The 10,299-nt window shown below is 37.1% G+C and overlaps 1 protein-coding gene across 1 annotated transcript; it reads right to left on the bottom strand.

Annotated features, from left to right (window-relative positions):
• Positions 1-308: 308 nt before the first annotated feature.
• pex11b (peroxisomal biogenesis factor 11 beta) lies at positions 309-7,227 on the bottom strand. The gene is made up of 4 exons (XM_059350474.1): positions 6,974-7,227; positions 3,830-3,945; positions 3,548-3,749; positions 309-2,623 (listed from the first exon to the last, which is right to left on the bottom strand). Exons 1-4 carry the CDS (start codon positions 7,027-7,029, stop codon positions 2,248-2,250), a joined length of 750 nt encoding a protein of 249 aa, XP_059206457.1. The 5' UTR covers positions 7,030-7,227; the 3' UTR covers positions 309-2,247.
• Positions 7,228-10,299: the final 3,072 nt, after the last annotated feature.

The following is a 10,299-nucleotide window of genomic DNA, read 5'->3' as shown; positions in this document are numbered from 1 at the left end:
TACAGATGGAAAAAAATTGAACATTGCAAATGTGTTGAAGATAAACAAACTGAGCAACAAACAAAAATAATTTGCTGGTAACTGGATCCGTACCTGCTGCATGAAAACTTCATATCAGCAGATGTATGATGTTGTGTTATATGGAAAGGAAATATTTTGTATGTTTGAGGAAAATGTTAAAAAGTCAAAGTTTTAATTGGTTTAAAATATGTTTTTGTTATTTCAAGAAAAACAAACTGTGAGCAACAAATTGCACAAAAAGACCTGATGTATCAAATATGATACAAATTAGAATTCATAAAAGCAAATTGATATTTAAATGTTTTTTTTTTATTATTATTTGTCAGCAGGTTTAATAAACACTCGAGTTGAAAAAAATAATAATTTTCTAGCAATTATTTCATGGTTCAGGCTTTCTAGGGTTAACAGTCCCTGAGTAACAAACTAATATCCAAACATACAGTAACCTCTGCTAATTAATGTGTTTCAATCAATGAGGAAATGTCTCTAAAAGAGGGAGGGGACAGAGGAGAGAAGCCCAGGGTTTGTGGAAGAAAACCTGTTAGCAAGCAGGTTAGGTTCCAGAGTTTGTCTATCTGGAATGGAAACCCGAGTTTCCTTCTTATCACGGTTTATATACTCAGGGTTTTCACAAACCCTGCTTTCTGGAGTACACCTCAGGTATAAACCTTCATGAATTCAACACTTTGTCACAGCTTCATGGTGTCACAACCTTCTAACACTTAAAGATCAGTGCAGCAATGTCTTCCTCCTCACAAGATTCATGGAAAGTTTCAATTCCGCAGGACTGTGACAGTTCAGCCACTAAGGGGGTCCAAAATACAGAATACAGGCAGAGTGTAGAAAAAAATAAACTCACTGGGTGTGCACAACAATGTCAGGCAAACAAATGTACAAATGAACAAAAAGCATGCTTTACTCACACTCAGAAAGCTGTCTTCTATTAAAGTCAAATATAATGGCTGTCATTGTGATTGGTTGTCAAACATCAAATATCATACGAGCCATGTGAGTGGCATGCTGGTCATAGGGCTGGGCGATATGTCCATATAAAAGATATATTGATATATTTTTAAATGTGATATAGAATTAGACCATATTGCATATATCGATATAGTTCAACTTTTTCTCTTTCTTTATATATAAATACCGCCCTTACTAGGGTTTGTCATATTTAGTTCTTTTGTAATGTTAGTTATTCTTTTCTCATATAAATATATTTTTTTCGGAAAAAGATTGGCCTATTTTATTTCATAGGCTATTTTTATTTAAGATGTTTTTATTTAAATGTGCTCTTTATAGAGCTTTGATTTTTTTTATTTTAAAAAGGTACTCCTGTTGTTATACAGTATTTACATTTTACTTAAATAAAGGGTTTCAATAAAACTACTTCTGACATTTCATATTTGACTTTGACTGAACATTTGCTCTCACTTTGTGATAAAAAATATTGCGATATATATCGTATATCGATATTCAGCCTAAATATATCGGGATATGACTTTTGGTTCATATTGCCCAGCCCTAGCTGGTCATAGCCACTACCGGTTTTAACCCTCATCCCACAGCTTTAGTTCCTGTCTGCATCTACTTATGAAACCAAATATACTGGAGCCCATACTGAGCTTAGAGCATGGTAGGAGACTAGAAAGAGAACCAGTCTGGCCGAGCATAAAGCCACTGTGGGAATGAGTGGGTTGAGGTAAGACCAAACTTATTAGTTGGCATATAGAAAATTTGGCGTCTATTTGGTACAACTGACGCAAAATGCTTCTGCAGCAGCACTCAGCTTACAGTCTTTACTGGAGGGGACCCAAATCTGACAGAAATTAAGTTTTATTTGTGTTCATTTTCCACCTTGTTTGCCACTTAGAAGACTGCCTACCACCAGGTGAGTTTATGTTTTCAACATTCTTCCTGTACCTGTAAAGACTTATGTATTGAGATTTGATGTTGCAGGACAGGGATTAATGGGGTTTGCTTTATGTGATTGTGGGCTGTGTGCAGCACTACACTGATGGCTTGCAACCTTTTCTCCCATCTGAAGCATGAAGTCCTATCAGTTCAAACATGCAGCTCAGTAATCAGTAAGCAGTATCCCAAAGCGTGATCACAGCACACAGCAGCTGCTGTCTTTTACATAAAGATCAGTGTTAGCCCTGTTACATTCTCATCTCCGTCCTCCTTGAGCCTCCTCAGATGGAGCCCTCCACTGTGTATCTGGGTTCATGGCTTGAGCTTGAGCCAGGGGTGGACCATGGTGAGGATGGAGAGCACAGAAGAGGCCAGGCCACAGGCCCCGACAAAGCCTTGCCCTGTAGGGTAAATCCCCAGACGGTCTAGTGGGATAAAGATATCACAACTGTTCTTCAGCAGGTCCAGCAGCAGAGGCGGGTTACTGTACAGCACCGTCACCAGCAGGTGGAGCTGTCTGCGAAGCCATGCCAACTGTGCAGGTGTGGAAGGGGAAGAAGAGTGGTCGTCGGGCAGGTTGGGGGAGGACGGGGACTTGGAGGCTCTGTAACGTGATTCACACTCAACGAGGAGGCGGAGCTCATACACGTCTCGACTCAGGTTGAGGATCAGAGCAAAGAGGTAGTACCTGCAGATTCAATCAATCAACGAGGAAGAGATTTGATTTATTTTGAAAGGAACAGAATGGTTGTCAGTGGGTAAACTGTAGTGGTGGAAGAAGTATTCAGATCCCTTACTTAAGTAAAAGTACTAATACCACACTGTGAAATTACTCCACTCCAAACAAAAGTCCTGCATTCAAAACTTACTGAAGTAAAAGTACAAAAGTATCAGCATCAAAATGTACTTAAAGTATCAAGTAAAAGTACTTGTAATGCAGAATGGACCCACTCTCAGACTGTTTTATATATTCCAAATATATTATTGGATTATTATTATTATTGATGCATTTATGTAAGCAGTGTTTTAATTTTGCAAAGACAGATCATTTGAACTACTTACTTTACTGTTATAAGCTATCATAAAAAAAAGCCTAATCATTTTAAATTGACCATATTTTATGTTAAATCTCGACCTGTAAAGTAACTAAAGCTGTCAGCTAAATGTAGTGGAGTAGAAGTATACAGTTACATAAAATGGAAATAGAGTAGTAGAGTCAAGTAAAGTACAAGTACCTCATAACTACTACTGTAGTAGTACAGTGCTTGAGTAAATGTACTAAGTTACATTCCACCACTGGTAAAGTGATATCATGGATGTGTGGCTTTAACTAATTTGTTCCTTGGAATGTTATATATTATAATATTGTCTGTTCTTCTGTTTTGTGTGCATTTCCAATCATTCTTTAGTATCTTGTGCTGCTGCTTATTTCTGCATACTGGGCTCCCTAAACAGTCTGTAAATGGCATAAATTGGGTAAGCCCAATTTTATTCTTGTGTGATGATGTTTGTCCCCATATTTGCATTTCATTGCAGTGAGAGCATTTTGACACTTCAAAGTGCTATGGATGCATTTGTTATTAAAATGTAAAGAAAAAAAAAGGTGACTCACCTGAAAGATCTCTGACTCCATTTGTGTTGGTCCAGTTTGGAAATGAGGCCAGTTTTCCCAGCCCACAGGACGTTGTCACATGCAAAGTACATGGCTCTGTTGAGGTGACTGATGGTCAGGCAGAGCCTCAGCACGCTGTCAGAAAGGTGGATGGCCCTCTTGGCAGCCTCCAACGCCTCCACAGAGTTTCCCAGTCGCAGCACTGTGGGACACAAACACATATCAGCCACCGTCTTTCAGCTTTGGTGCTTGGAAAATAACTTAACCAGCTGCTTTACTCACACTTTCTTGTCAGGCTCATGTGTGCCTCCAGCTGACTGACAGTTTTGCGAAGTTCAGACGATGCCCCGCCCTTCTGCAGAGTGTAGCCCAGCAGAGTGCAGGCATACTGAGCTGCCCTGTGAGTGCACAACACAAAGTCATAAACAGCATGACCAACACATCAGCTCACTGTAGATACATCTGTACTGTTAGTACAGAGACAGCAAACTGGGTTTATCTACGGCTGGGCGATCTATCAATATAAAAAATATATTGATATATTTTTAAATGTGATATGGAATTAGACCATATCGCATATATCGTCATAGTTAAATTTTTATTTTCTTTGTTTATATATAAATGCTGCCCTTACTAGGGTTTGTCATATTAAGTTATTTTGTAATGATTGTTATTCTTTTCTCATATAAATATATTTATTTCAGAAAAAGATTGGCCTATTTTATTTCATAGGCTATCTTTATTGAAGATATTTTTTTAATTCAAAAGGGCACTTTATGGAGCTTTGATTTTTTTTTAATTTTTTTTTTTAAAAGGTACTCCTGTTGTTAACTTAAATAAACAATTTCAATAAAACTACTTGTGACATGTCTTATTTGGCTTTGACTGAACATTTGCTCTCACTTTGTGATAAAAATATCAGGGTATATATTGTATATTGATATTTAGACTAAAAATATCGGGATATGACTTTTGGTCAATATCGCCCAGCCCTAGTTTGGGCTCATTTAAACTGTGTACATTAAAGAGTAATTTTTTAAATTATCCTTTTGGACATTCATCTGTGTCAGTGTCAACTGTCAGACTACTACAAGCACAAAGACATTACAGTCATCAAACTGTCTAGATCAGGGGACTCAAACTTGCGGCCCGCGGGTCAATTGCGGCCCTCATGATGATATTTTGTGGCCCCCACCTTGATATGAAAGTTTAATGTGAGTTTTATATGAATGGCACTTCACCATGTTTTGTGTGGAAGGTCCCTTTAATTACTTTTTTGGGTAATTTTTGTCTTTTTTAAATAACTGTCTTTTTTAAAATAATTTTGTGTCCTTTTTTAAAATAATTTTGTGCATTTTTTGAATAATTTTGTGTCTATTTTGGTAATTCTGTGTATTTTTTGGTCATTTTGTAGGGTTTTTTTTTTTTAATTTTGTGTCTTTTTTTGGTAATTCTGTGTCTTTCTGGTCATTTTGGGTTTTTTTTAAGTAATTTAGTTTTTTCTGTCATTTTGTGACTTTTTTTTACATAATTTTGTGTCTTTTTGGTAATTCTGTGTATTTTTTTTGTCATTTTGTGTCTTTTTTTGGTAATTCTGTGTCTTTCTGGTCATTTTGGTTTTTTTTAAGTAATTTAGTTTTTTCTGTCATTTTATGACCTTTTTTTTTACATAATTTTGTGTCTTTTTGGTAATTCTGTGTCTTTTTTTTGTCATTTTGTGTCTTTTTTTTGTCATTTTGTGTCTTTTTGGTTATTTTGATACTGCCTCCATCGGCCCCCAGGTAATTTAAGTTTGAGACTCCTGGTCTAGATAGAACCCTGCACCTCTGTCCTAATGGGGCAATAAATTGGGAAATCAATATTTGTGTACACACAGTGTGTCCTCAGGACAGAGTTCATGTCCTGACTCCTGAGAGTTTGACATCAGTTTACATTCAGTTACACTTTCAATTCAGTCTCAGTTAGGCGCTTCCTGTTGGAGTGTCTTTGTCCCAGTTCTGAATAATTTCCTTACTGTTTTTAGTATTTAGGCGAAAAACAGAAACTGGTCCGGAGTTATAGGACATGGAAAAACAGCTCAAAACATAGAGACTGTAACGTAATGTAGCTCAAAGACACATAAATGATCTTTCCAATCAAATACATAAACCAAGTCAGACCAACTTCACTGTGTTAACCTAGCTATCCATGGAAAGTAAGTAACTGTATCACGGTGCTTTGAGGTTTATTACAAACTGTGGAGCTCAAACCCATCACTGTGTCTTATACAGTAAAGTGAATTGGCCATCTCTATATGTGTGCCGGCTCAGCCATTGGTACCAGTTAATTTATAGGGCTATTCTTCAGATGACTCCATCTTATTTATCTTCCCTTTTAACCGTGAACAATAGGGCCTACAGTCTCCGCTCCCAGGACTTTTATCATCTTAAGGTTCCTAATGTCAGAACAGAGTTAGGGAAGAAAGCTTTTAGATTTTCAGCTCCGAATACTTGGAACTTATTGCAACAAGAGCTCAAACTCCAAAGCCTGATATCACTAAATGTTTTCAAATCCATGTTAAATTCCATCACATCCAGACTTCAGGAGTGTAGATGTTTTATTTGAGTGCAAACTCTTTTAACCATTTTTTTTTCAATTCAATTGTTTTTGTATGTATTTGTATTGTTGACCAATGTTTGTGACTATGTGTTGAAACGTTCTATGTGCTGCCGTTCTTGGCCAGGTCTCCCTTGAAAAAGAGATCTTGGATCTCAATGGGACAAAACCTGGTTAACCCTCCTGTTGTCCTCGGGTCAAGGAAGGAAGAAGAGGGAAGGATGCAAAGGGAAGTAAAAAAGGATGGAGGAAAGAAGGAAGGAAAGAAAGAAGGATGGAGGAAGGAAAGAAGAGAGGACGAAAAGGAGAAAGAATGGAAAGGAGAGAGAAAGGAAGGAGGATGGAGGAAAGAAAGGGGAGGAAGAGAAGAAAGGAAGGAAAAATAAAGAAGGAAGGAGGAAGAAAAGGAGGGAGGAAGGAAGGAAGGAGGAAAGGAGAGGAAATCAGGAGGAAGGAAAGAAGAGAGAAAGTAAAGGAGATAGCGGAAGGAGAAAAGAAAAGAAGGGAAGGAGGGAGGAAAGGAAGGAAAGAAAGAAAGGAGGATGGAGGAAGAAGGAAGGAGGATAGAGGAGGAAGGAAAGAAGGAAGGAAGGAGGAAAGAAGGAATAGTCAAAACAGATTGGGTAAATTTGACCCGGAAGGACGACAGGAGGGTTAAATAAAGGTTAAAATAAAAAAACTAAAAAAAACTCTAACAAGCCACTGTTGGGTTATTATGCTAGCAGAGGTGTAGCATTAGCTGGGGACCTTCCAGTACTTTAAGTCAACATTAACATTTGTAGGTAACTCACAGTTTGAGCTCTTATTTATGTATAAAAGCGGTGACATTACCTGATGACCCTCTCTTTGGCTTGGCTCTGGCCGTTAAAGCGAACCCAGGAGTCCATCCTGACTGCTTGTTGTGGGCCTGTTCCTCAGCAGCCTGCTGACGATACCGACTCCTGTTCCTGTTAGCAACCGTGGAGCTGCTATTTAGCAGCTATATTTTGTAATACTATGAATAATAATACTTAAATCACAGAGGAGATTAGGTGACTAAAACTTAATCCGTGCACAAGTTCACTAATATCGCACACGGATATGACACTTCTTCTTCTTCGTGTTTTTCCTGGCAGTTAAAAACGTGAGACAGCGTTCAGGTACATTACCGCCACCTGCTGGACATAGGCGGAACTACACTAGAGGCACTGTTATGTTGATTAATAGGGGTTTTATTTGCTGTGATTTTTAATTCATTTGTTTATGTTATTTTGTATATGTTAGCTGTGATTTTTAATTAAATTGTGTTCAGTTCAATAAATATGATAAAAAGATGATTAAAGTCACCTGAGTCTTTGGTCTCTTAAGTGGAATAACCTTATGTACAAAGCACATTCACCTTATCAGTGTGTCTGACAGATTTTTTTCTAGTACAAGTAAAATGTTACAAATTATACAGTTATAGTTGTTGTAATTATACATCATTATGAATCAGGACAGATATATTTACAACATTTATCAAAGTAAACAATTTTACTAAAATTCACTAAAGGCAAAAAACTTGACATTAGACTTCAAAAGGATGCAAATTACTTTGGCATGAGGAAAATGGGAATGACAACAGCTTTTTTTAAAGTTATAATGTTGCTTTAAACTTCCTTATTTGTCATTTCACAATTTAACTGACATCTCTTGTTATTGCACTACCCCTCTCTGCTGCTGTAAATTCATTTAATTCCCTGTTATTACATTTACTTATTTGTTTATATGTGGCTAATAATAATGATAGCAATGTGCTTCACGGCTGTCATCAATAAGTGGTGCCTTTGCGCTGATTAACTGAAGTTGATTAGGAAACATTTTATTGATATCGACTTATCCTGTGTATTTAAAACAACACACTGCTATAAGATATGTCGCTGATACTTCTATTACTTCATTCTGACTGATGAAGAGTGTGTGTGTGTGTGTGTGTGTGTGTGTGTGTGTGTGTGTGTGTGTGTGTGTGTGTGTGTGTGTTCATGTTAGGGCTGCAGGTGTGGAAACAAAATAAAGTGTTAACTGCATGATACAACCCAATGTACAATAATATCAATGCCAACAATATATGATATACATAATAGCATGCTAATATACATTTATAATTAACATATGGCTAAACCCAGGAAGGACAAAAATGGATTGTAGGAGTGTGTGTGTTTATCAGCCGATAAATATGACAAGGCTACTTGTTTATCTTTTTTTAATATAGTCAACATTACAAGAGCAGCACATCTTTACAATAAAATAACTACAAAATAAAAAGAACAATATTCTAAGGTAGCCAAATTCAACTCTTTAGTACATATGGTGTCAGAATAAACATGTTTTGGATCTTATGAATGGGATTATGTTTTTTTTTTTTCTCAGTTTATGGCACCATTTGAACACTGAACCTTAAAAATGAATGACAATGGACCCTCAGGGGTTTTGGTTGAGGATGAAATTTGATCCAGAAATGTTTCTACAAATTTATATTGTGAGATATAAATGTAAAATAATCATTTGAATATTTGATCTAAACCTGTTTTGAAAACTTTGCGTTTTTCAAGATGTAAATTATACAAAAGCAAAAGACACTTAGATGATGAGAGGTGACACTTGTTATTATTAATGCTTTAACTTTGGTCCATGCAAGAAGACGACTCATAATGCAGCAGCAGCTGTCTGATGAGGCTCAGAACACATCGGTACCACCGATGTGGTAAATGACTGCATTGATCAAAGGATTTTTTTGTTTTGCTATTGTTTATTACAATGTGTTTTTCTATGGATACAAAGCACACTGATATTAATCACATAAACCCACTGTGGACTCGACAGATTCACCTCAGAGGCCTTGGGAATGTTTTCTTTCTATCCCATTTTGAACCGGTGAAGAGAGGCCTCAGAGCTGGAAAATCTAGATGCTTTATTTATTGAGTCATCATGTCTGAGGCATTTTCTGGAGAGAACTGCAACTAAATAAAACAGTACTTTCAAGGAAATGTCCTTGGGGAATATTGTGAATATTGGGAAAAGTGTTACCATAGAAACCGTACAGTTGGCCACAAATGTGAAAAGGCCCTCAGACAACAGTAAGATTTTAAAAAAAGCACAACTGACAAGCTGTGCTTACAAACTAGATAGTACCAATGTCAACAGTTCAAACTGAAGCAGGACAAAACAAAAGCAGGAGTGACAGAGTGAAGATGAAGCTCAACATTTTGACATCAATAGAGATGCACAAACAGACAGGCGCTAAATGCAAATTACATCTGGACACATCATGGATGTGATGTGATGGCGATAATCCTCTGATGATAATGATGATGATGAGTTTGCTCATTATTTGAGAAAGCCTACTTGAACACTTGTACCTCCCTGAATATGGGCAGTAGAGAACAGATAAATATGACATCTATTTGTGTTGTCCATGCTAAGATTAAAATAGTGCAAAGCATACTCATTCATATTTTACACTCACAAAAGACTAAGGCAATAAATAATACTACTCAGGTATGATGAGTGCTTTGTTAATAGTTTTTCTATCTCTATAAACCAGTTTGACACACTGTGATATCTTCAAAGAACTACACAGATACCTGAGGGAACCACAGAATACCATCAAAAGATTTTGAACAGCTGAAAACCAAAACACAATGTGCAACATTTATCTTTATGTGTACAAAGACAAACTTGTGTCTGTCTTACAATCCAGTGTTGGTGCATCTACGGTTGATAACAAAAGGCACAAGTCACAAATATGCATATGGCTGATGTTTGTAAAGCAGCTGAATCAGACGCCAAATGTTTCCTGACACCTGTCATCCCACCGGTCGTAGAGAACCTGGCTGCTACTGTTTTCACATTTGGATCTATATTGCCGCCCAAAGATTGTACCTTTGTCATTGATTACGTTTGTACCCTTTGACTGGGTCGAGTGTGGAGTGTGCCACAGTAGCATGATTACCCTATCAGTTCACAACAAGCTCGTTTGGAACAGTTTCTTTGAACTCTGGTGTGAATCCTCCATCAGGGTGAATCACTGCTAGGCTAACAGCTCTTCACATACAGTATACAGTCATGTGTACTTGTGGCAGTCTGTGCTGGCTTTTGGTATGTTTCACGTCTTTGTTAGAATATACATGTGCCATGTG

The sequence above is a fragment of the Centropristis striata genome, chromosome 14 (genome assembly GCF_030273125.1).
Source record: "Centropristis striata isolate RG_2023a ecotype Rhode Island chromosome 14, C.striata_1.0, whole genome shotgun sequence".
NCBI classification, from domain to species: Eukaryota; Metazoa; Chordata; class Actinopteri; order Perciformes; family Serranidae; genus Centropristis; species Centropristis striata.
Note: the sequence above shows the minus strand (reverse complement) of the source record. Positions and strands in the feature narration are given on the sequence as shown.